Source organism: Panthera leo, chromosome C2, assembly GCF_018350215.1.
Source record: "Panthera leo isolate Ple1 chromosome C2, P.leo_Ple1_pat1.1, whole genome shotgun sequence".
Classification (NCBI taxonomy): Eukaryota; Metazoa; Chordata; class Mammalia; order Carnivora; family Felidae; genus Panthera; species Panthera leo.
In genome coordinates, this window is record NC_056687.1 from 81,648,594 (window position 1) to 81,675,128 (window position 26,535).

Consider the following 26,535-nt stretch of genomic DNA (forward strand, 5'->3'; position numbering starts at 1 on the left):
GAATGACCTGGAAGCAAATCCCAGACCTGGTGATGTTTCATAGAGGAGTAAATGTTGACAAAGAGTTACGTAGGCTAAAGCCAGTGCCATCAGTGCACCTCTTTCTAAGGACCCTCCTGCTCAGGTCAGAACACTATCCCCTCCTCGCCCCAGCACCCCCTTAGCAGCCCACATCACATATGGGACATGATGAGTACAAGATCACATTGTCACCTTCTCCCCGTTTGTGTGTATTTGTCTGTGGAAATATCCTCAGATGGCATCACTGTCTTCTTTTGGACTCTTGACATCATATGATGTCATCCAGAAAAGCTACAAAAGGGTCTGGGTGCTCTAAGTATCTCCACTTAGCGTATCGTTTAGATTCATTCATATCTGTACCAAAGTCACGCGTTGACAGATGATTAACAGAATTACTGGATCTTATATATCAAATGGGGTAAAGGTTAAAGAACCCATCTCTCCTATTCCAAACATCCTAAAAGAAGGCAAGTTAATGGGTGACCCTAGTCACAGATAAGAAAACAGAAAATGTTAGAGAACTGCTTAGTGTTCAGGGAGATGAAGGTAGGGGCAGGGTGGACACAGCCCAGATGACTGCATCCCTGTGCAGTTAATACCCACCCCCTGCCTAGGTGAGCATCCCCATGTTGAAATGTGAAATAAGTAAGCAAGTGAGATAATCACAACACTCGCAACTAAATGGTGAAAAATTCAAAGTTGTGAACCATCCTGAACCTGAGAATGGAGTTTACATGTGTTATGGTATCCTAGTGAAAGATCTGATCTTTCTCTGGATAGAGTTGGAAAAACATATTAACCCAATATTTTTTAAACATATTCATTCCACAAGTATTTATTGAGTACTTACTATGTACCAGGCACTGAGCACACAACACTGAGGAATATAGTCTCTGTCCATGAGGAAGTTATGATCTAAAAGGGAAAGGGCAACTATACAGGCAAGTCAAATACCATGTGATGAGATTTCAAATATTATTTGAAGGAAACACAGGAATGTTGGTGGGGGCACACAGAAAGGTCACTGGAGTGGAGACCTTTGGAGTGAGGAGACACCTAAGCTCAGGTGAAACCCACATGGCAAGTAGGACTTAGGTCAGGAGGAAGAGAAGCAGTTTCCCTGCATGATGGATAATGTGTGCAGAGGCCCAGAGGGGAGAGAGGAGTGGGACTGGGCATGGTGGGGATGAGTGGTTAGCAGGAGAGAAGATATGGTGGCCTGGGTCCCCCAGAGGAGCGTTGTTGGCTGTGTTAAGATGTGTAGACACTCTCAGAGAAGCTTTGAAGGTCAGCTTGAGGTTTGGAGAGCCCACCCCAGCAGCAAGGGGGTCCGTGAGGCCAGGGCAGAGCTGATTAGGAGACCGGACAAAAGATGGAGGTTGACTCAGGCAAGCTGGGCCTCTCTGGTCTCCTCCCCTCATCTTTTTCTCCATTTCTGTTCCCAGCAACAAGCCAATCTGATCCCGGGGTTGAACCTCAGCGCACTTGGCATCTTTTCAACAGGACTGTCCGTGCTGCCTCCACCAACAGGGCCCCGAGGAGCTCCCCCCGCTCCCCCTTACCACCCTTTCGCTGTAAGTAGCTCAGCACCCAGAGGTTTGCTCATGTTCTGGGCACCCCCAGGCAGCAGCGTTACTCTGCTATGTTGAATCAGCGAGCTAAAGCTTTAATTTGGAGGCTGTGCTCATAAGTGATTGTAGGATAAATCCAACATTTCTTAGGACTTCTTCCTAATGGACAGATAAATATTATTAAAAATCCTCTAAATACGTGCTCTGAAACATAGTATATGTCATACCTAGGAAAGAAACTACAGTGCTAGCAAATTCACTAACTAGAAGCCTATTATAAAAAAGGAAATTTGAATTTCTTAATTCAAATAAGAATCATGAGTATTGTTCATTTATTAAAATAATAGGGTACCTGGATGACTCTTGAATATATATATATATGTACATATATATATACACACATATATATATTACATATATTTCTCGCCTATGTCTACAACTCAAATGCATCATATTTTATTAATAGACATTTTTTAAAAGAAAATAATACACAATATTTGTTTCTAAACAGCACAATGCCTGGCATTTAGTAGGTTCTCAATAAGTATTTACTGAGTCCTAATTAACAACAAAAGAAGAAATGTGAATGTTCACAAGTTTTCTAATTGTTGCTTCCATTTACAAGCATTATAGATCAATACATTATCAAATTGGGGTTCAGGATACTTGACAGCTTTTTTTTTTCACTCCTAATTCTTCTGTATACGTATTGCTTATTTTTTAAGCAAACTTTCTTTCCTCCAACGTTCATACTTTGTAGTGGGAAGAATTAGGTTGATGAACGCTACCTTGGCCACTCTTTTCTTTTGAGAGGTGGTCTCTAGTGTAGGCATTGCAGTGTGAGCATTCCTAGTAGCTCTTTGGATTATTTGTAGAGAGACTGAAACCACTGTGCTCTTCTGCCAAGAATATACAGACATGAACTGGCACCCACATTTTTAGTCACAAGAATGTACACATTCTGCAGTCTTGTTTATGTACAGATCTTCTGAGCCATTTCTAAATCTTCATACCATTTCTTTGGAGTTATATCCATTTTCTCTTAAACTAAAGGATGGGGCCCAGTATTGAGCCATGTGTGTGGAGATGAGAGCCGGGATAAGTGGGATCTGGGATGTGACAAGAAGGATTGTGGCAGCTGTGACAATCATGTGTCTGCTCCAGGGACTTAGAACAGTGATGACAGGTGCCTGTCCCCAAGTCTTTGCTGTGAGATTTAACAATGACCAAGCTTGGGACATTTCAGTGGTGTTGAGACACATCTCCTTTTCTTAGGAGAAAGGCTGTGTCTACTGCCTACAGAAGATAACCTCAGAACTTGAGATAAACAGTGGGGGAAAGGTATGTTAAAACAGGCCACTTCTAAAATTGGTAATCTGAGGGGGTAAGCAAACCCTTACTCTGAGATTTGGCACAAGGGCCAGACTCCCCCACCACTTATTTTTGTAAATAAAAAAATTTTTTTTAATGTTTTATTTACTTTTGAGAGAGAGAGAGCACACACAGGGTAGGGGCAGAGAGAAGGGGGGACAGAGGATCCAAAGCGGGCTCTGCACTGACAGCAGTGAGCCCAGTGCAGGTCTTGAACTCATGAACCGTGAGACTGTGAGCTGAAACAAAGTTGGACACTCAACCCACTGAGCCACCCAGGCACCCCTGTAAATAAAATTTTATTGGAATATAGTCATGACCCTTTGTTTATATATTGTCTATTTGTTTTTTTTGCTATGATGGTGGAGTTAAGTAGATGCAGTTAGAAACCTTGTGCCCTGCAGAGCCTAAAATATATATTTGGCCCTTTACAGAAAGAGTTCACAGACCCTTGAAATAAAACCAGGGGAGAAGCTCTCATGTGATAGCAGGATATTTTCTAAACTTGAAAATAAGGTTTGCCAGTTGGAAAGCTCCTTTTCATCTGAGATTTTCACTAAAACAGTACAATAACCATTTTACTAAATAAAATACATAGTTCCTGTTCTTCATAAAATAGATTTTACTTTCTTTATGAAGCTAAAAGCCATGTGGTTCTGATCTTGATCACGTAGATCAAGATTCAATTCTAACCACAGCACATAGTTGCCCCAACTCTCTGTGACTCTCCTTTCCTGGGGCAGCTGTTGAAGTGCAGAGCCAGGGAATGGAGGTGGCCATCACTGCCTACCTGTGCAGGACCTAGGACAGGTCCCCAAAGCCACACCTGCAGTGTGTGCATTGCAGGTTGATGGGCCCAGGCATCCTGAGGACAGAGTGGGGTGGGAGCGATAGGCATGTTTTAAATACTTCTATTATTTTTTTGTCATGTAGGCTTTCAGATTTTCAGAAACCTTGGGTATTTCTTTCCTTTTATGTATCACAAAACACCAGTACTTTTGCTCTTGGGATCCAAAGGTCAGGAAGTCTCTGTACCTCTATACATGGAGCTTACACGTGCCAAGGTTGGTCTCTAACCTCTTCAATTTTGAAAGCATATGTGTATGTATGAAAACTTACTATTCTCTGGTTATAAAAGTAATATGTACATAGCATTTAAGAAGCAAATAATACAGGGGTGCCTGGGTGGCTCAGTCGGTTAAGCGTCCGACTTCGGCTCAGGTCATGATCTCGCGGTTTGTGAGTTCGAGCCCTGTGTCGGGCTCTGTGCTGACAGCTCAGAGCCTGGAGCCTGCTTTGGATTCTGTGTCTCCCCCTCTCTGCCCCTCTCCTGCTCATGCTCTCTCTCTGTCTCTCAAAAATAAATAAATGTTAAAATAAATTTAAAATAAAAAAGAAATAATACAGAAATGTAGAAAGTGCAAGTTTTTTCTCAATGTAGAAATAACCAGTGTTTGCACATATGAGTGTGTGTACATATAATTTCTAAATGTTAAATACATGCTACATGTACCTAAAATATATATATTCAAGGCATTCACTCTGCTGTGGAAATCCTTGTACTTTGGCTCTTTTATCCAGTTATTTCCTCAGAATAAATTCCTTGAAATAGAATTGCTGAGCCAAAGAATATATAAATTTTCTACATGATATGTAATTATAAAATACGTAAATGTTGATACATAATACATAAATTTCAATACATGGAGGATGTATACTACTTTTCCCTCCCACCAATGTGTGATACAGATTTTTTCTCCCATACTCTCATAACCCATGTGATTATCCCTTGCAGTCTGATACTTCATACATTTCTTTTGTTATTATGAGGCTCAACAGTTTTTACTGGCCATTTTTTCCCCTCTAATGAATTGTCTTTCTATATCCTTCGCCCATCAGTCTTTTGAAAGGCAGTATAGGTTCTGGAGCCAGACCACTTGCATTTTAATCTGTCTACTATCACTTGCTGTTTTTAACCTCGGACAAATGCCTTAACCTCTTTGCATCTCAGTGTCCCTGTCTATAAGATGGGGGTGGTAATTGTATATATCATGGTGTTGTTGTAAGGGTTTTTGCGTAAGTTAAAACCTGCACATAATTCTTTCTGTGTAAAATTAGTGCTATTGTCATCATCTTTATTTTCCATCTTTTTGTTACTGATTTGTAACAGCAATTACATATTAAGGCCATTATCCCCTTGTCATACTGTAAGTATTTTTCACCAGCTTGTTATTTCTCTTTGCTTTATTTGTCGTGTCTTGTGCCGTAATAATTTTAAATATATTTTGGACAAACTGTTGTATGAAGTAAATTGTAAACATGTCCCGTGGCCTGCCTTCTCTTACCCAAATTTTACCCAATAACCACTCCCCCAAAGTATAGCACCTTTATGTTTCCATTTTTCAAAAATGTTTTCTAAGCATATATACAATCATATTATTCAAAACTATAAGTGGAATCATGTCATACACACAGAATTACAAGGGTTTTGTTTTTGTTTCACTTATTATGGGCATCTTTTCACAATTAAACCTAATTCTCTTTAATGTCTACATAGTATACCATTGTATGAATTTACTATAATTTTTCTAACCAGCACACTATTTTTAGACATTTGAATTGTTTCCAGGTTTTCTCTACTACACGTAGGGTCAAAATGAATATTCCTTTTCATAAGTCTTTGCACAATGTGTGAGTATTATCCAAAAGTAAATTATCTAAGACTAGAATTATTGCATCAAAAGGTATATGCAATTTAAATTCTCACAGATTTCTCTTCACCAGAATTCATGTAGAAATTTTAAGAAGTAAAGTAGTTAAATCAGTGACGTTTTGTATTTTGGCCTTTGGTGTCATGCTAAAGAAAACATGTCCCATCCAACACTGTAAAGGTATTCTCCCATGTTTTCTTATAATAATTTTTAATTGTTGGATTTTGAGGATTGTTATTTGTATCTGTAATTCATAGGGAATTTATCTTGACTTAAACTTTGACAAAAAGATCTTTTTTTTTTTTTTCCAAATGGATAGCCAGTTTTCCCCAAATCACTTCTTGAATAATATACCATTTAATCACTTAGTTTGAAATTCCAGGTGTCTCATACACTAAATTCCCACTTAGTTGTCTTCCTGGACTCTGCTCCATTCATCTCTTTGTCTATGCTATAATTACTGTAGTTGTATACTCTCTTCGACAGCTTTAACAGCAGGATTATTTTTTTCCCTAAAAGAATGAATTGGAGAGATGACCAACTTTTAATATGCTTGGGAAAATTAAAGAATATGTAACTTTTCTGTTCCTTGAAGATTTTATCCATAAAACATCTGGGCCTACCACCTTTTGGAGACAAATCATTTATAAACTTTTCAGTTTATTATAAATTATTAACTTGGTTTTATTGGTTTTTATTTGTCCATAAAAGTATTTGTTTCATCTAGCTTTCACATGTGTTGGCATAACATTGTACAAAGTGGACTATTGCCTTTTAAGTCTCCCAACTTGTGTATTACTCTTTTGTAATTCCTAGCATCATATATTTGTGTTTTCTTTTTTTCCTTGACCACATTTGCCAGGGCTTTGTTTGTTTGTTTTTAATTTCTAAGTAGTTGATGGGTTCTTTTTTGTTATCTTGCAGTTCTTTTCTATACTTGGTATTCAGACAGTGTTATGGCAGCGTTTCTGATTTTTGTGACCTTACTCATGCATGGTCAGTATTTTAATTCGTGGGCATTTGGAAGGATGCACCTTCTCTGATGGGCTCGAAGTTGTGTTTATAGCTATGAAAGCAAGCTTCTGATTGGTGGCTCATATCCTCTATCTGATTATTTTTATCTGTATGACTTATTATGGGAGGAGTTTGCTCTTCTCCCACCATGATTATGGTTTTGTCAGATTCTTTAATAAGTTTTATTTCATGTATTTTGGTCATAGCACTCTAGAAATAATCTGGAATTTTATTCCAAACTGTTCAGCTTCTTTTCCTAATGAATACACAGTCTCATAACCTGTGGTTTAGAATTAACTAAACTGTAACTGGTTACTTTGTCCACTGCAGATGGTTTCTTGTGCTCCATATCCTCTCATTTTTGAGTTATTTGGGGGCTTTTTTGTTTGTCAGGAATGCTTCCTTATACAACTTTTTTCAGCAATTGCACTTATGTAATATAAATTCTAAACCTTTCTAGATCTGAAAATGCCCTTCTTTTCTTTTCCCTTCACATGAATGAAAGTTCAACTGGGTGTCTAGAATTTCTAGAGTAATAGTTCCTCTACAACTCTGAAAACATTACTTTTAGTATTTTTTTTTTCCAGATAAATGTGCTACCAGCCTGATTTATTTCGTAGATTGCTTTTTTTCCCTTCTGTCTGTAAGAGTTTTTTTGGTTTGTTTGTTTTGTTTTGTTTTTGCCTTTTTTTAGTATTTTGCCTTTACACTTGAGTTCAGAAATGTGAGTCTCTGCCCTTTGATCTGAAGATTCAGGTTTTTCTTTGCTTCAGGAAAATCTTTTGCTTCTGTACTTCATGTTAGTATTACTTCTCCCTCCCTCCCTCCCCCCACTTCATTTTGTCCTTCTGAAATTCCCACTTTATGGATTGTAGCTCTTCTTCTCCATTCTCATATCCAGTTCCTTCTTTTTGTTTTGCATGGGTTAATCTTCTGATGCACTGATGGACTTTTTAGGAGTGTCTTTTCTGCTATTTATACAGCCTTTGTGGAGTTTTTCCTTTCCAAATCCATCTAGGTCTCTCATTGATCTTTTCTCATAGCAGTATACTTACAGATGAATGAAGTCAAATCAAATTTTTTTTAAAAGTTCTGTTTTCTGAATGAATTCACTTGGGTCATTTGTTTGCCTTGCTCGGCTTTGCTCCCTTCTTCCATGCTCCTGATTCTTAATACACATCTAATAATTTTAATTGTCCATTCGTATACTTAAATAAACTCAACAGAAGGCATATTGGAATCCTTAGGGGAGTTTTTTCATAACATGCCATGGGCCCCACCTGAACCAGTGAATTCAGAATGTTCCAGGTGGGGCAGTATTGGGGGTAGTAGTTGAGATCTTGGGCTACAGAGTCAGATACAGATCTGTGCTCAAGTCTTGGCTTTGCCTCTTGCTAACTTAACAGTTTCTAGTTTTCCTCAGCTCCTGAGGTTGTCCCTTGAGAACACACAGAGGTGGATAAGCAGCCATTGTGGAGAGGCCCTTTGACAAGCTGGCGTAGAATGGTGTACCTTCTGAATCTTGGAGAGGCTCTGCCCATGACACTGACCCCTCTGGCCGAGTCCACTCCATCCCCCCAGGCCCATGCCCACATTCCTGGTTCCTAGGGAGAGCATCCACCGTCTTTGCAATGTGGCATCAGTCTTTCTTCACAGTACAGCTGTTTCAGTATTTGAAATTTGTATGCCTGACACTTGCTCTGTCCACTGCTCATTTCCCAGCCCTCACTCTTCCCACCCCTCACTCTTCCCACCCCGTGATTTCTTCATGCTTCAGTTTGTCACCTAAATCATACATCATGATTATGGTCATACATAGCAGCTTGGGACTAAAGACTCTGCAGTTCTTCCAGGAAAAGCAGGTCCAACTGTTTATAATTGCTTTTTTAATTTTTACTAATGCATTTGATATATACTCCTCTACCTACCCCCCCCCCTCGGAAGAGTGAAGCATAAAGGAAGAGCAGACACCAGTTTCCCTCAAACTGAGAATATAACACAAACCGGTGGATAATAATGACCACCCACCTTGCAGCCTCTGTTGGCAGGGGGTGGGGACACACTTGGCAGGGTCACCTTTACTGTAACACCCCTCCCCCACTCCCTAGTGTCATAATGCTTCTTAAATTCTTAAAGATAGAGGAGCTTTTTCACCACCCCCTCATCTCTCTGGCATTGGAATTCTTATCTTGGGATTCACCCTAAGACCAAAAACAGCTCATGTGGTTCCTGGTGGCTTCTAAACCTTCAGATGGAGGGTCTGTGGGAGCAATACATGGGGAAGGAGGCGTCTAAAAAAATAGTAATTAAAAATAATAAATAAAAGAGCTTCTCCTTTGTAAAATAACTAGGGACTCTCAAACTGGGACAGTGAGACCGACTGCCGTGTTGGGTTGGGTGGGCTTCCTTGCCGACCTCCCCCTCCTTGGGCTCTTGGTTCATCAGATGGCTGCAACCTGTTTTCCCAGTAAAGAGAACATTTATTCAAGTCATCAGCGGGTGATTTCTCTGATGGTTGTGATGAAGCGTGTTTTGAAAACCTTCCTCCAGTTGAGATTGTAGACTCCATCCATAGAAGGTTGGGAAATCGCGTGCTTTAAGCATACATTTCATTATAAATAAGTACTCTTTTAACACTAACAATTCAGTACTACAGTACCCAATGATAGATCCTTCCACTCCTGTGACCCCACTCAGTGCCACATAACGTCCTTCAGGGGCATCCATGGTACTTCATAGGGTCAGATCCAAGTTCAGACCAAGGCCCACAAGCCCTGTGTGATCTCAGACTGCCTGCCCCCCATCGTTTGCAGCTTTTACCCTACCAGCCCCTTTTCTGTTTTTCCAAAGGCCAACCCCTGTCCTAGCTCAGCATCTCTAAGAATCTTGCTTACAATGTTTCCTTCCCCAGTGCCTTGTGTGCAGTTCCTTCTCCTCCATGGAGCCCAACTCAGAGGTCACCTCCTCAGAGAGTCTTCCTGGGCCGCTCCAGCTATATTTGGCATCCCAACCCTAATCTCCACAGCTTTGCTTCCTCACGTCGTCCTGTTCGTTTCTTTCACAATACTTGTCTGTCTCCCCAATAGGACGTAAGTCCCATGGTAGCAGGGATCCTTTCTGTCTTAATAGCTGTGTCCCCAGCACCTAGAACAGTGCTTTGTATATGATAGGTGCTCAGATATCTTTTTCATAAATGAATGAACGATTGAAGGAACCCTCACAACATATTAGAAGATCTAATTTCTAAAAGATCTAGATATTTTATTTTCTAGATCTAGACATGATATTTTAACCCATTTGTGGATGAGGCTCAGAAGAGTTGAATAAATTATTCCAGCTTGTATGGAGCTGATGATTCAGACTCAGGTCTTATGAGTATTCTGATTCTGAAAACCAACTTACGTACATAAAGCCAGCACCTCTGCTAGAAATGAGCTCCTGACTGCCAAGTTTGGGATTCTTTCCCCACAAGTTTTCCCACTGTAGTAGCTCGTGAACACAAGGAGGAATGGGGAATTAGTCCTTTTAATACTTTTATAGCTAATTCTCTCTCCTAACCCAAGTGGTAGGTCTAAATTTGATACAGTGTTTATGTTGGGAGTATTCAAACCCAGAATAGGAGTCACACTGTGGCTGGTCTATTCTTGGTCTCATGTGAGTTTGTGGAGGAAAAGGCAAGTCACAATTCAAAAGAATTATTGCTGCCCTGAGGCCTGAAAGAAAGGATGTCCTGCAAGAGGAAATGGAGGGGGAGCAAGGGGAAGCATCCTTTCCCCAAGGTAGAGCTTTGAGCAGAAAGCCACAGAAATTCTCCCTTCACCCTCCATGGCTCAGGACAGGGACCTGCAGGAAGGGTCTGGAGCTGAATGCCCTTCAAGGAAGAAGCAGGACCAGGTAAGCCCTCTTCACTCAGCTTCCAGTCAGAAGTGGAAAGTGCCAAGGCAATGCTGGTCTCATAGCACCCTCTTGTGGGTGTGAGGTGTCACTACAGCTTCCTTCCAAAACCTGAGAGCAAAGGCTTGCGTCTACACAATAGTTCCTAAGCACAGCCCTGTGATCACCTAGGCCCACAGTGGGGGAAGCCCCTCCTGCAGTGCCCATGTCTCCTCTTTCCCGAGGCCAGAAGTCCACTCTCCAAGCTCAGAAAGGGAAACCCTTTCATTTGGTCCCTAGTGTTATAAGATGAAGTTGTGATATGGAACTCAAAGTCCATCTGGAGATCTGGGAGACTGAGAACACAACGGGATTTCTTCAAGGGCCCTCCAACAAACACTAGACCCCTGTAAGAAGCCTAGGAGGTCATCTTGCAGGGCGGGTCCACAGACATTGACCCCGTGGTGCTCTGAGCCATTCACCTCCTTTCCTGTAACAGGTGTGCCAGCATTTATGTGGCCTTATGCAAAGTGCAGTTAACTAGACTGTGGATTCTGTCAGTGTCCTGTCTGTACGAATGTATGATATCAGACCTATTTCTGTCTTGCAGGCCTGTTATGAGGATGAAGAGTTTGTGAATAAATTACCTACCACAGTGCCTTGTATATTAGATATTCAACAAAAAGCAGCTACTTTTTTTTTAAGTTCATTTATTTTTATTTTTTTATTTTTTAAATTTTTTTAACATTTATTTTTGAGACAGAGACAGAGTGTGAGTGGGGGAGGGATAGAGAGAGAGGGAGACACAGAATCTGAGGCAGGCTCCAGCCTCCATGCTGTCAGCATAGAGCCCGACACGGGGCTCGAACCCACAAACCATGAGATCATGACCTGAGCTGAAGTCGGGCACTTAACCGACTGAGCCACCCAGGCACCCCATAAGTTTATTTATTTTTGAAAGAGAGAGCAGGGGAGGGGCAGAGAGAGGGAGAGAGAGAGAATTTCAAGCAGTCTCTGCACGGTCAGCGTGGAGCTCGACGTAGGGCTCGAACGCACAAACCATGAGATCATGACATAAGCTGAGATCAAGAGTCAGATGCTTAACCGACTGAGCCACCCAGGTGTCCCAAAAGCAGCTGCTTTTTAAATGTTATTGTAATAGCTCTTTTGTTTTCTATCCACATTTGTCTTCCTGTTCCCTCCCGGCCCTCCCTCACACTCACACATGATGCTATTTATTCACTCATTATCACTCCTCTCTCAGCCTCATTTTCAATCCCTCCATTCTCAATCTCTCCATTCCTTTCAAAACTCTCTGAGGGAGCTCACAGACCTGGCTTCCCAGGAGCACATTTGCTGGCCGTGAATAACTCTAGATTTTGTCCTACTGTCTCTGTGCCTTTTAATCCACAGTCCGTGGCTTCCCAGAAAATAGAAGCCACTGGGCCTGCCTGTCTGAGGGAGGGCAGGTCCTAAGAGTTACTCCCGTGGTGGTAAGTTCCCAGGGGCCTAAAGCATGGTGCAGCTTAACCGTGATAAACATTCAGCCAGGCATTCAGTGCTGCGGTGGGAGAAGTGGAGCAGAGATCTGAGCTGCCAGGGACCAGGTGGAGCCAGGTGACGGTACGCTGAGCCTGTGCTGTGTGCGGGAATCTTGCCTCCCTGAGTTTGGAGAATGTCCCTGTAGGCAGCCGCTGACTGACCGACTATTTCTTTCATGCTGCAGACTCACTCCGGATACTTCTCCAGCTTGTACCCCCCTCACCAGTTTGGGCCGTTCCCGCATCACCACTCCGTAAGTGCCCCTCGGTTCAGCCCGTCGGCCACTTTTCCCTCTCCTTTGGCGGGTACCACATAGGCTGTGGTGGACTGACCAGTGAATGTCCTGGCGTGAGTGCTGGGTCCTATGTGTCCAGGGCTTCTTGTGAGTGACACCAAACTACCCCAACAGTCAGCACTCCTGCCAATGCTTACAAATCCACAGGTGGCAGGAAATGGGTACATACGAATGATCAAGAGATAAAATTAGGAGATAGTATTTAGCAAAGAAGAGCATTTCTAAAGGTCTTTGAACAAATGGGGTCATGTCATTCCCACAGACCCCTATGGGGACGACCCCTGTTCTCTTTCGGCTGTCACCATGTGGCATGGTCACGGCAGGTTTACTTATCTTCTTTCGAACCTGATGTCACTCTGGTGAAGATACCAGTCATGGCTACAAGGTGTGCAGAGTTGTTTCCTGTTCTTCTAACAAAGTGCCTCAGGACCCTGTCCTCAGGCCAGGTATATTTAATAACAGTATTGATTTCTTGGATAAAGACACAGGAGCGAGCAGTACTTATCACATTTGCATATGACAGAAAGCCTGTGAACAGCTTTCTGAATCCAGCAAATTCAGAGCTGCTCAAGAGGAGTTCCCATTTCGATTGTCATGTAGTGCTCCCTGTGCCCAGGTTTGTTCCTTAGGCCTCACACCTGCAGCTCCTAGGCCGCAGGAGCATCCCATGCACCATTTTGACCATTTCCTTGGGTATTAGGGCTCCCACAGCACACAGCTCATCGTAGATGCTAGGTACCTGCTGAGTGCCTGATGGAACAACCCAGTGGGAATGATGTCTTGTCTTGTGCTGCCCTTCCAGTACCCAGAGCAGGAGATTGTGAATCTCTTCATCCCGACCCAGGCTGTAGGTGCCATCATTGGGAAGAAGGGGGCGCACATTAAACAGCTGGCTCGATTCGCTGGGGCCTCCATCAAGGTAAAGCTGCTCTCCACAGCCACCTGTTTCCCGCCTTCTTCCATCACCACCTTCCCACCCCATGTGCCTTGTTCCTTCTGCTAGTCCTGAGCAACGCTGACTCCTTCTGGGGACAGACTCCCACAGGATCTGGCAAATTGGCCCCCAAGATTAATCCTATCTGCTCTCATCTTTACCTCTCTCATTCCTTTCTTGCTCAACTAACAACTGAATTAGAAAAATTTCTAGTAACAGACAAGCCAACCCAGTCCTGTTTGGGCTACCATAGTCTTCTTCTTAAGAAGATAAAGCAAAAAAAAAAAAAAAAAAAAGAAGGGAGGAAGGGAGGGAGGGAGGAAAGAAAAAGGCTGAGGGTTTTTTCCCCAACCTAAGGGAGCGGACTTCAGCAGAGCATCATTTTCACTTCGCTGTGCTTTGACGCTTTAATTAGTCTCTCTGCTTCACAAATTCTCAAGAAAGTAGTTGGGATGAAAAACTCTTTGGAAAGTGATAAAATTGTAGGTAAACAAAAGCTGGTATCACAGCCGGACAGGCAGTCCTGGGACTGCACAGAGCGGCTCAGGAAGGAAGGCCCCTTGATTTATGGAAATGGTGGTGAGTGTAGTTACAGACCCACATCCTGCCCCTTCGAGCGCCATGTGAAGAAGCGCCCGAGAAGCTGAAAGGGAAGGATTATTCGACCCTGGTCCTGCTCCAAGCCCAGCTATCGGCTCTGACTCACAGGCAGAATGCTGAGCACGTCCCAAGCCTCATGAAACTCTTTTGAAAACAGAGTTTCCGTTGTTACGTAAAATAATTTGCTACCATGGGACAACCCGGAATTCCGAGCGAGAAGTCTCATGACTTGGAGAGAAAGAATGCTTGCGCTTTCTCCACAAGAAGAGCTGGAATTTCTCCCACAGCAAGTGTGCTGAAGAAAAAGCAAAAACAAAACATTCTGAGTAGTACAGCACAAGAATTGCAGCGAGACCATCAAAGAGTATTATTTGGGCAAATCATTTCCCGTCTCAGGCCTCAGCTCTGTTACCTGCCAAGCGCAGAGTCTAGGCGGGAGCCCTGAGGTGCGGGCGGACTGCAGTGCAGCACACGGGGGGCCATGGCTTCTAACAGGCTTGTTGCAGCTAAGACCCCAGCCCACATGCCGGCAGCCGTGGCAGGACAGGTACAGCGTGGAGGACCACTGGGCCGGCTGCCCCCAAGGGCCTTTCCCTGTGTCCAGTCATGTGGCCTGAGATACCGTGCAGGAGACAGAATGAGATGATTTCAACTCAAAGGGGCTCAAGGGATTATGACATGAAATCCTCTCTTTTTCCCTGGGAAAAGTGGGACTTAGAGAGGCCCAGGGACCAGGCCAAAGCACGCAAGTGGCAGGACTGGCCCTGACCTCATCGGTTGTGCTGCCCTATAGTGTGCTGAACACCACTGGGACTGGCTGGAGCACTCCCTTCCCACTTACTGTTGCCCGTGAGGAACAGGGCCCAGAGGGTTTCACTGAGTGTTGAAGGTCACGAAGGTAAAGAATACAAGAGCCGACATTTGACCAGGTGATGTGATCTCTGGTCCAGTGTTTTTTCCACCTCAGCAACCTGAGTGCTATACCAGAGTCACTCCCCACTGGCCTTCAGGAAACTAAGAGAGAGGGCAATCCCTTGGGCTCCACTCCACGGCGTCCCCACCATCCTTCTATGTCCCAGCAAGGTTGAGCAGTGGTGTATCACCTGACTCATGGCCTCTGATGGGCAGACACAGCAGGGCAGGACCAAGGGAACAGAACGGGCTCTGCAGGCTGGCAGTACCCCATCACCCTTTATGCTGCACACAACATCCTGCTTCTCCAGCCGCTGCCTTCTTTCCCGATCCCTGCCTGTCTCCATAGCAGTAAAGGAGAGAAAACCACAGAAGCCAAGTATTGGTGAGACAAGCTTTCTACTTTTAAAAATCAGACCTGGCTTTGTTATTTTCAACAGGACTGAAGAAAGCATTTTCTCTAAAGCAAAATGGATAATCTCACTCTAAAGAACCCTCCATTCCTGCTTTGCCTGTCTTCAGGGACCACAGCTACAGGCACAGGGAGATGCTCCCAGGGCAGGGAGAGAGCTGTGCACTTATATGTGGGAGCTGAGTGCTGGCAGGGGCTGGGTTGAGGTGAGGTCGGGAAGATAACACCCCAAGATGCCTGGGTCACAGACAACAGCTGGGCTCCCGTCACTCTGCCCTGCAGAGCATCCGGCAGGCTTCAGAATGCCACACAAATCTCCTGAGCCTTACTCCAGCCTGTGCTCACCCTGGGATCTCGGCAGTCACCTCCCCTCTGGGTCCTGTTTGTTTCAGTGATAAAACAGGGTTCTCCTTCCTGGTGCTCTCGAGGGAGTTTGCCGGTGGAATGTCATTCCAAAGCTGCAGGAGCATACGAGTAGCTCTTGGACTGCTGGTCTTGGCTGGTGAATGTCAGACAGTTGTACTAACCTCACGCTTGACTCATTCCTAAATGGTGTACCCTTAACTCATTTTAAATTAACTTTGGTTTTGCTACACTGTTTTCATTTTCAAAGCTACCTTAATGATTTTCAGAATAAGGCAGGGTATGCAGAAAAGAATATAAAATGAGTCTAACGACAACAACAAAAAAAACCATGCTTGCTTGCTCTGTCATTGAGTTGTGTTACAAGAGAACTCAGAATCACAAATAGAGCAGATAGACTCACAAATAGAAGGCAGCATTGAGCTTGCCAGATTTCACCTCCAAATTTCACAGATGAGGACATGGAGGCCGGGGAGGGGAGGGATTTGCAGAGCAGACACTGGGACCAGGGTGACCTCATCCTTGCTCTGGTGCTGTCACACTTGGTTCCTGTGCCGTGGAGGAGCTGGTCCTGGCCACTCATGCTCTAGCTCAACTCTCCCTTGCAGCCAATTGCCTCTGTGAGCTGAGAACTAGAACCAGGGGCGCCTTTCCTGCAAGTTGGCTCCACAGTAATGCCTCTGTGGACTTAGCACTTACCCCCTCGGGGCCCTGGGTTGGGCTGGCTGAGCCTACACCTCCTTCTTCCTCCTAGAGCTCTTGACTCCCTTGGCTCGGTAAAAGGAGGCCAGTCATTGCAGGTGCTCGGGGCAGGGACGGGCAGGAACTCCTTGCACTGCTTCCAAGTCTGCCTGGATGGTCAAAGACCCAAATTTGATACTGGACACTATGGTGGTATCTTCCTAAGACCCAGAGTGAAAGCAGCAGTTGCAAAGGCAGAAACCACACCATAATCCCTTGCTAGTATGTGAGAGGGGACTGGGGACCACAGCCCGGCAGCAGCATTTTCCTCTTGCCTTGTAAACTGCAGATTGCCCCGGCGGAAGGCCCAGATGTCAGCGAAAGAATGGTCATCATCACCGGCCCACCTGAAGCCCAGTTCAAGGTCAGTGCCAGGGGCCACCTCAGCCCTGCAGTAGCTAAGGGCCTTTAGCAGGTGGCGGCCATCTCAGAGGCATGTTCAAGACTTCTTTGAGAGGCCCAGCCTCGATTTTTCTTCCTGCTGCTGCTCACTAGTCTCAGACTCATGCTGTCTTGCCTACCTCCAGGTTGTTCCCTGGAGCTCTGCTTCCTGGAGCACTCCTTCCCTTCTCTCTCATGGAAATGTAGATTGTCAGTGCCTAGTTCAAATGACACTCCTCTGGGCTATCTCTGACCCCTTAGCCACAGTTTTGAGGATAAGTGTCTCAGACTCCTTTAGTATTTTATACCCTTCAAGCTGTGGGGGCATAACCATAGGGTGTAAGGGGAAAGACCAGTAGCTTGTTGGGAGTTTGGTCGGATGCATTTTGTTTTTGCCCTTTTTTCTCCCCTGGGAAAATTATAAATTGAGTTTTCTAAAAGAAACATATTTATAAAAGTATAGTCCTTATCATTAAAAATACTGAAAATTTGAGAAAACATTAACACATGTGAAAACATTTAATAGCCCTTCAGCTCATGAGTGGATAAACAAAATGTGATCTATGCACTCAGTAGGAAATTAGCCATAAAAAGGAGCAAAATTCTGATGCATGCTACAGCACGGATAAACCTAGAAAACACTGCATGAAGTGAAAGCAGACACAAAAGGCCGCATATTATGAGAGTCCCTTTATACGAAATGTCCAGCAAAGGTAAATCCAGAGACAGAAAGTAGGGGTTGGGGAAGGGACGAATGGGGACTGCCTGCTAGGTATGGAGTTTTGCTCCGGGGGACTGGGATGGAGATGTCCTGAATAGTGGTACTGGCTGCTTAATGTAGTGAATACACAGAAAACTCCTGGACTGTATACTTCAAAATGATGAATTTTAGGCTGTAAGAATTATATCTCAATTGTTAAAGTTTTTTTGCTTTTTTTTGTCTTAAACCGTAACGTCTCAGCTTCCCTGGCTGGAGTTAAGACATCAGAAAGCATCCCCAGTCACCACCTACCTCGCCTCCATCCTTTTGTAACCCGGGGTCTAAACATACCATGATGGGAGGAAGTTAAGAGTCCCCTGGACAGGTTCATTCAGCCAGGCGTTTGTAGGTGCTGTAGATGAGGGAACTAAGACCTAGTTCTGCCCCATCACCACCACCCCCGGCCCCACACGCAAGCTTCCAAGAGGCAGCAGTCAGGTACGTTCCTTGAGTGTGGCAGGAACAGCCAGGTCTCTGAAGGAGGGAAGCAGGGTACGCAGCTCCCCCGTGGTGGCCCCAGTGAATTCGGGGCTGGGGGTGTGCAGGCCTGGGCTCCCCGGCCGGTTCTGGCAGCAGCACGGCGAAGCGGTCACGCCTTGCTCTCTCAGGCCCAGGGGCGGATCTTTGGGAAACTGAAGGAAGAAAACTTCTTTAACCCCAAAGAAGAGGTGAAGCTGGAAGCGCACATCAGAGTGCCCTCTTCTACAGCTGGCCGGGTGATCGGCAAGGGCGGCAAAACCGTAAGTTTGCTCTGAGCTGGCTTCATCTCCTGGGCCCATTCCCTGCCCCAGCCTGACCCGATTTCCTTGAGACCCCCACTGGCTCTGGAAGGACATTCTTCCAGAGCCGGGGGCCCCGAATCCGTGGTACTGGGCCAGGCCACCAAAAACACCAGGGTTCTGTGCCTAGAAATAGGACATCTCAGCTACATGCTGGGAAGTGAAGGTCCTCCCTGAAGAGGAGGCGGCTGCCTCCTGCCCCCTTTAAACCCACACAGAACAGCAGGAAAACACTAGGGAATAGAGCTCCACCCAGTGTATACCTACTTAGCAGACTGTCATCTTCTCTAAATTCACGTTCAGAGGCCTGCAGCGTCTGGAGTCCTACACTCTCCCCTCACTTTTCAAACTTTCCATCCTGCAGATTCTGTCTTCTGGCTCTTTCCCAAACCTGCCCACCTGTTACAAGGGAGCTAGGTTAGCAACCGCGTGGTGGGTAAAAAAAGGAAATACTTTAAAACAAAAAACAGGGGCGCCTGGGTGGCGCAGTCGGTTAAGCGTCCGACTTCAGCCAGGTCACGATCTCGCGGTCCGTGAGTTCGAGCCCCGCGTCAGGCTCTGGGCTGATGGCTCGGAGCCTGGAGCCTGTTTCCGATTCTGTGTCTCCCTCTCTCTCTGCCCCTCCCCCGTTCATGCTCTGTCTCTCTCTGTCCCAAAAATAAATTTTAAAAAGTTGAAAAAAAAAAAATTTAAAACAAAAAACAAAAAGCAATGAAGGTTTTCAACATGAAGGTGGCAGCAACACAAAGTAATTTGAAAAGTGCCAGAGGATCAATTCTGAAGCCTGTAGGAATGAGCAGATAGTTCTGTCAGACACAGAAGTGATCTGGAACATGACTTACGTGGTGGGGATATGACATCCCCCTTACGTGCATAGGGGATATGAGCCTATGCACACTAGCAAGGTGACAGTGTTGAGTGGCAGGAATTTGAGGGATCTCTAGAGTCGTATGTGTGTGCACGTGCACACGCCTGCTATTTGCTTTACACAGAAATTCTTACTAAGGACTCAAAGCTAAGTTCTACATACAGTGAGTCACCTTTATACAAAAGAAGAAAGTTGAATGGTTTGTGGATTACTCCCCACATCCAGGAATGTGACCAGTATCAGAGGGCACACACCGGCTCTAGGCCACTTGGGATGCCCTAGGCAAGAGAGAGCAAATGGCCCATGGGGGATTAGACTCCTGAGCCCTTTGATCTCCTATTTGGTCGTTTTAGAACCTGTCCGTGAATTCTGTTCATCAAGCCAACACTGCCCCCCAGAGACTGTGAGCTGTCCACCGGGCCTTGCAGACCCCACCTGTGTGTTCAGCACCCTGCCAGGGCCTGGGGTGAGCCCCGGGCAGTGTTGGCTTGTTGAGGCTGGTGAGGAGGAGCACCGGCGTGCAGGAGGTGGGCTGCAGGTGAGGGAGAGCAGCACGGGCTGGCCACTTCCCGCAGGTGACCGGCACGGAACTGGAGTGGCAGGGAGAAAAGGTAACAATCCAGCGGCTGAAGCAGCATAAGTAGGACTCGGAGGCAGGGATGAAAATGAAGAGCAAGCATCAGAGCAAGGTCTGATTAGAAAGGAAACTTTACTTTGGTGATTTTCCTTCCTTGGTGCTGGGAGAGCCTGGGTCACTGCGAGCGTGTGCATTCCAGAATAAGAATTCAGCCCCAAAAGGAGCTCCAGGCAGTCGGAGGCTGGACCCTCCCTGGGCCTCCCATTGATCCCATGTGATCAGGGACTGGGAAGCCCCCAGACATGTTCTAGACTGAAGGAAAGGAGAATAGCCTCTAGCTGCCTTGCCCTCCAGCACGCCCCTCTCCCACTGCCTCCTGACCCCACTTTTCTCCCTTCACAGGTGAACGAACTGCAGAACTTAACCAGTGCAGAAGTCATCGTGCCTCGTGACCAAACGCCGGATGAAAATGAGGAAGTGATCGTCAGAATTATCGGGCACTTCTTTGCTAGCCAGGTACCTGTGCTGTGAGGGTCTGGTGTCTCGTGCCGGTCTCTTTTCAGTTCTGAGCTACTGGTGGCCTGTTGGGTTGGCCGTGCCCTGCACACACACCCCACGACAGATGGAACCTCTACCTGGCTCTACAGGGCAGGGGAAATTGTTCCACACCTTCTCAGCCCTGCTCTCCCCCAGGCATGCTAGGGGAGCTTGAGGAAGAGGCTAGCACTTTGAAGTCAAGCCAAGCACATCTCAAGCCCCCTGAAATGCTAAAGCATGAAGTCTCCCCTTCCTCTGCTGTCTCCTCAGGCCTCAGTCACCACGTTCCCCTGGCGGGAACTACATACCAGGCAAGGACCCTGCCTCAGGGTGCCCCAGTCAGGCTTTGAGTGCCAGAATTCCACTGTTAGGAGTTAAACATGCTCATTGCTGGAGACCTTCACTTCTCTGCTGTCCTTCTCCATCTCACCATGACCTGCCCCATCAGAGCACAGGGCCACTTCGGTTTCATTCAGAAGGACCAGTGACCTCCTGGTTCACTGGCATCATGTACTCCTGGTTATTTTTGACGCCTTTATATACATACATTTATATACATACGTATTATATACATAACATACATTTATTTATTGAGAGAGAGAGAGAATCCATGTGTGGGGGGGGGGGGGGGGAGGGGCAGAGAGAGGGAATCCCAAGCAGGCTCCACACCATTGGCGCAGAGCCCAACAAAGGGCTTGAACTCAAGAACCAAGAGATCATGACCTTGAGCTGAAAGTAAGAGTCAGATGCTTAATTGACTGAGCCACCCAGGCGCCCCTCTTTTTGATGCTTTTTGTTGTTTGGGTATGGAGATAGAGCAGTCCCAGTCCTTGCCCTAAACCAGTGAGGGGGGTCAAAGCTTACACTAAAGCCTTGTCTGAGTGCTCCACTTGCTCTCCCAAAGCCATGCCAGGGGACCTGTGTGGGCAAGGCACTTGCACACAGCTGCTCTCCCGTACCCCTTCCTCCAGCCAGAGCCCTGGCCACACCTCCCTCTTCTGCCGTTGTGTCCCAGCTCCTCAGGTGCCCTGGGAATGTGTGTTAACTGCCAGGTTCTCACAGGCGTGCAGCCTCAGGGTTCTCCCTGTACTGGAGTACTGGGGTGGGGTGAGGGGTCAGGTTTGGGCTCACATGTTTTCTCTAGTGCAGGATAGAGTGTCTGGGCCAGTTTCTCACTTCTTCCTCATCCCATTTCTTGTCCGTCTTTCCCAGCATCACACTCGTGTTCTTCCTAGTGACTCCAGAAAGGTGGGGGTGGGGGGGAGGGAAGGGTTAAAGCTGCCATGTGTATAGTGGGAGGGGGATTGCTGTCTGACCTCCATGAGGCCCCCTCCTCACTGGTTCCCTGGCTCTGCTGCTTGGCTTATCTGTCCATCAGCCATTTGGAAGCTTCTGGGCTCCCATCTCCTTATTCCACACCCAGCTGCCTTGAAGTAGGGGTGGGGGGAACCCCGCCACTTTAGGCAGGAAAAGCCCCCGGAGTGAGGGCCTCAGCGGGTAGACAACAGTTTTCTGAGCTTCCCACTTCCTTTCCCCAAGTCCCAACCCCACCCTCCCACCCCCCGACCCCCACTGCTTGTCCTCAGAACCGGGTTCCTTTTTCTCCCCTGTCCCTTCCTCTCCCTTGCTGCAGACTGCACAGCGCAAGATCAGGGAAATTGTACAACAGGTGAAGCAGCAGGAGCAGAAATATCCTCAGGGAGTCGCCTCACAGCGCAGCAAGTGAGGCTCCCACAGGCACCAGCAAAACAACGGATGAATGTAGCCCTTCCAACACCTGACAGAATGAGACCAAACACAGCCAGCCAGCTCGGGAGCAAACCAAAGACCATCCTGAGGAATGAGAAGTCTGCGGAGGCACCGGGGACTCTGCAGAGGCCCTGAGAATCCCAGGGGCCAGGAGGATGGTGGGAGGTCAGACCGGGTCCCTGCCCGGCCTCCTGCCTCCCCCAGGGCCTCTGCAGGCTTCCCAGCCATCCACTGCACCATCCACTCGGATCTCTCCTTACCTCCTACAACGCTATCCCTTTTAGTTGAACTAACATAGGTGAACGTGTTCAAAGCAAAGCAAAATTCACACCCTTTTCTTTTTGTGGAAATTGTCTCTGTACATGTGTGTACATATTAGAAGGGAAAAGATGTTAAGATATGTGGCCTGTGGGTTACACAGGGTGCCTGCAGCGTTAATATATTTTAGAAATAATATATCAAATAACTCAACTAACTCCAAGTTTTAATCAATTATTAATTTTTTTTTTTTCTTTTTAAAGAGAAAGCAGGCTTTTCTAGACTTTAAAGAATCAAGTCGTTCTTTGGGAGGTCTAATGGTTTAGTAAGGAGCTTCGAGACCACCCACACAAATTCACCCGAGGGGAATCTCGGAAGGACACTCACAGCAGTTCTGGACCACCTGTGTATGTCAACAGAAGGGATACCGTCTCTCTGAAGAGGAAACTCTGTCTCTCTTCATCCCTGTCTAGCTCACACACCCATTTCTCTTTGCTTCACAGGTTTTAAACTGGTTTTTTGCATACTGCTATATAATTCTCTGTCTCTCTCTGTTTATCTCTCCCCTACCTTCTCTCCCTCCCCTTCTTTTCCATCCCCATTCTTTTTAATTCCCTCATCCCTCTTTCTCAATTCCCAGTATCTACGCACCCCCCCAGGCAAAGCAGTGCTCTGAGTATCACATCACACAAAAGGAACAAAAGCGAAACACACAAACCAGCCTCAACTTACACTTGGTTACTCAAAAGAACAAGAGTCAATGGTACTTGTCCTAGCATTTTGGAAGAAGAAAACAGGAACCCATCAAACCAACCAACCAAACAAAGAAAAATTCCACAAAGAAAGAATGTATTTTGTCTTTTTACATTTTGGTGTATAAGCCATCAATATTCAGCGAAATGATTTCTTTCTTTAAAAAAAAAAAAAAAATGGAGGAAAATAGCAATTTACACGAGGTCGTTGGCCCAGGGCGTTAAATTTACAGATTTTTTTAAACGAGAAAAACACACAAAAAAAGCTACCTCAGGTGTTTTTTACCTCAGCACCTTGCTCTTGTGTTTCCCTTAGAGATTTTGTAAAACTGATAGTTGGAGCATTTTTTTATTTTTTTAATAAAAATGAGTTGGAAAAAAAATAAGATATCAACTGCCAGCCTGGAGAAGGTGACAGTCCAAGTGTGCAACAGCTGTTCTGAATTGTCTTCCGCTAGCCAAGAACCTATATGGCCTTCTTTTGGACAAACCTTGAAAATGTTTATTAGAAAACAAAAAAACAAAAAAAAAAGATGACAAAGAAAAACAGAGAGAGAAAATATTGGAGATGTCCTGAATTTCAATAGGGTACGCGCCATTAGGGCTTTTTGCGCTAAAGGATGAACATGTACTGGTTTATGTGAACAAGCCATTTTACCACCAGACTGCAATGCCAGTTTCCTCTACTGCAAACAGTGTTCTGTGACAAAAACAAAAAACAAAAACAAACAAACAAAAAAAATGAAATATATCCAGCTAACAAGATCCTGGTGTCTTGGTCTCTTATTTTACTAAGCATTGCCTGTCCCGAAGTGTCAGCAGAATTCCAGCTCTGAAGGACTTAGGGGAATGGGCAGCCATACTGAGGAGGCAGGCTTCTCCAGGACACTTTCTGGAAGAAGCTAAACTAAGTCAGTGGTGCTTAAAGTGTGGCCCCCAACTGGCAACATCAGTATCACCTGGGAACTTGCTGGAAATGCAGATTCTTGGGGTCCACCTTGAATCAGGAATTCGGAGGGGCCCCTCAGTCTGCTTCAGCAAGCCCTCTGGGTGATTCCTGTGTATGCTAGAGGTTGACAGCCATGGAACTGGAGGGACGGACTGGCTGCGTGTCAAGGTAGGTAAGGCCAGCCCCTAGCTTTAGGGAACTATAAACCTGGCCAGCACGGAGTTGATTTTTATGTGGGGGAGTGCAAGAGCATAAAATGGCTGACAATTCAAGGGAGGAGGTAGTCATCCCTCCCCGGAAGCCTAAGTTGTAAATATTCCAGGAGATCAGACAGGCAGGTGTAACGTTGGATTGGAGGGCGGGGGGTGCGCTGTACTGGACACATGAACGTATTGTGAAAAGGTTGGAGGGAACGTCCCTGCTCCATTTATGAGCCTTCGTTCCTAGACCTGTGGGGTCTACTAGAAATGGATGCTAGCAGTCCAAGCAATCTTAGGAATTGCGGTGAAACTTGACTGCCAGTGGGGGTCAGTCAGGCTTTTGGGGGTGATCAGGGCACAGCAAGGACAGGTGGAGGGGAGCTGATGGGACTGCAGAATAGCCACGTCCCCCTTGCAACAAACTTCGAGGGCTCTCGAATCACTTAAAATTTGTTCCTCACTGATGTCCTGTCCCCATACCCCACTGTCTCAGAATTCCAATTTCTGTGATGCTGTTTGTACTTCTAAAGTTTCTGGCACAACGATATGCTAGCTGATCCTCTCCCTGCTATGGCTGACACGCATACAGGCAGGAACAGACTGTCCATTCCTGTGGCTCCACCATCCCTCCTCCTCCATTTCAGACTCCAGCCCATTGCCCTCTCGGAGAAATCAACCACAGGTTGACGGTGCGAGAGAAGCCACAGGGTTATTTCTGAAAGCTGTGCCCTGGGTTGAGGGGTCTTTCTTAGATGAACAGAGAAACAGCACATTTAAAGGGCTTTAAATATAGGACCATGGGCCTGGTAACCATTCCATCAAGATGAGAAATCAGGGTGAGAGAAGACACAGGAACCTCCAAAATGCACTCTTAGCTCTACTTCTCTGGTTGCATTCCTTGGCCTTTAAAATTGCAGGTGGCACAATCTGAGTTTTAACTCTAGTTCCTAAACTACCCGTTTGCACAATCGTCCCCGAACACGTGAGAGAAAGACAGGGAAAGGAGTCCTGAGGTGATGCCTGCCCTGCCCCGGTACAAAGCACCCAGAAGTTGTCCTGGGGTTACAGAAATGAAGGGGAGGTCACATGGAGAGGAAGGAGACAGCTGGCCTGGTTCCTAAGCAAAAATGTTCTCCCCACAACCCATTTTCTGAGAACCTCAGTGCTGGATGAAATGCTGTAAATAACAGCTTTGCGGGTATGTACTGGACCCTGATGAAGTAAATGCTCCCCAAATGGGCGTGAGCTCAGACTGTTGCAAACTTTGTATCCATTTCTTTGAATCCCAGACTTCCTGTCTTGACAAGACGTCCTGACATCCCAGAAAGTCCTAATTGCATGATTTTATGCAAAATAAAGGACAGTTGTTAAATGGAGACTTAGTCAATAACAGAGGGGTTTCTTCATTAGCCTGCACTCGAAAAGCACCCCCCCACTCCATTGCCTTGAATCGAACCTCTTTAAAACCCATGACCCATGGTGGTTTTGAAGGTGCTAGCATCTCCCTAGACTGGGTGAGTAGCCTTGAACATCCCTTCTGCCCTGGTTACATTTCCCTCTAACTAGGCTTCTAGGTGTTCTTGTTTCTTCCAGCATGGAGCTCTGGAAAAGGATGACAGAGATTGGTTGCAAATTAGCAGAGGGGTCCGGCATGGAGGGGGAGCTTAAAAACAGGAAAAGAAGAACCCAAAGAAAAGTTTGGAGGGGTTTTGACAAAGAATCAAAGGAAGTGATTAGCCTAGGACAGAAGGAAGGCATCCTGACAAGAGGTGAGGAGGGGAGAAAACACGGACTTCTAAGGGAATAACCTGGCACCAAGTGAGGATGTGAGCGACTCAGTGACTCAGCACTGACTGGTGGGATGAGGACGCGAAGAGTATGAAAAAGAATTGGGCCTCATCTTATTCCTACACCTCTGGGGAAAGATGCGGGCAACAGCGGTGGGCCCAGGCTAACAATTAATGAAAGAAGCCCACAGTGTATATTTTTAGAGACTAGCCCAGCCTGGTGTACGCGCATCCAGATGTCTGTCTTAAAGCCTCCGGAGGTTTCTTTGGCCTGCTAAGCACACGCGTCTAGTAACACTATTAGCATATCCCCCAGTCAGTTGTCACTGCTGCCTTTTATTTCCTTTCTACATTCCCCTTAAGGTGCTGCTGAATCGGAATTTAAAACTTTCCCCATATGCAGGTTAATTTTCTATTCTAGCTCCCATCAGCCACAGAGTCACTGTCTTTCTAGAAGCCGGGATTGCTCTTAATAACTCTTCCTCTCTCAGAAACTGCAGGCAAGAGCAGGATACCTCGTAGAACAAAATTATATTCTACCTTGATCTCAGTACCCTCTGTAGTCTTTTGTAAAAGCA

At 45.8% G+C, this 26,535-nt stretch overlaps 1 protein-coding gene across 4 annotated transcripts in view; it reads left to right on the forward strand.

The window, feature by feature from the left end:
• IGF2BP2 (insulin like growth factor 2 mRNA binding protein 2) overlaps positions 1-23,786 on the forward strand; it is a 156,573-nt gene extending 132,787 nt beyond the window's left edge. For 2 of the 4 annotated variants that reach the window (XM_042954665.1, XM_042954666.1), the window contains exons 10-16: positions 1,467-1,595; positions 12,288-12,356; positions 13,201-13,317; positions 16,650-16,724; positions 18,110-18,241; positions 20,128-20,241; positions 21,896-23,786. In XM_042954665.1, coding sequence (XP_042810599.1) covers positions 1,467-1,595; positions 12,288-12,356; positions 13,201-13,317; positions 16,650-16,724; positions 18,110-18,241; positions 20,128-20,241; positions 21,896-21,988 — 729 coding nt within the window. In that variant the 3' untranslated portion in view covers positions 21,989-23,786. The remainder of the gene's footprint in view (positions 1-1,466; positions 1,596-12,287; positions 12,357-13,200; positions 13,318-16,649; positions 16,725-18,109; positions 18,242-20,127; positions 20,242-21,895) is intronic. The other 2 variants (XM_042954667.1, XM_042954668.1) reach the window with 1 other exon arrangement.
• Positions 23,787-26,535: the final 2,749 nt, after the last annotated feature.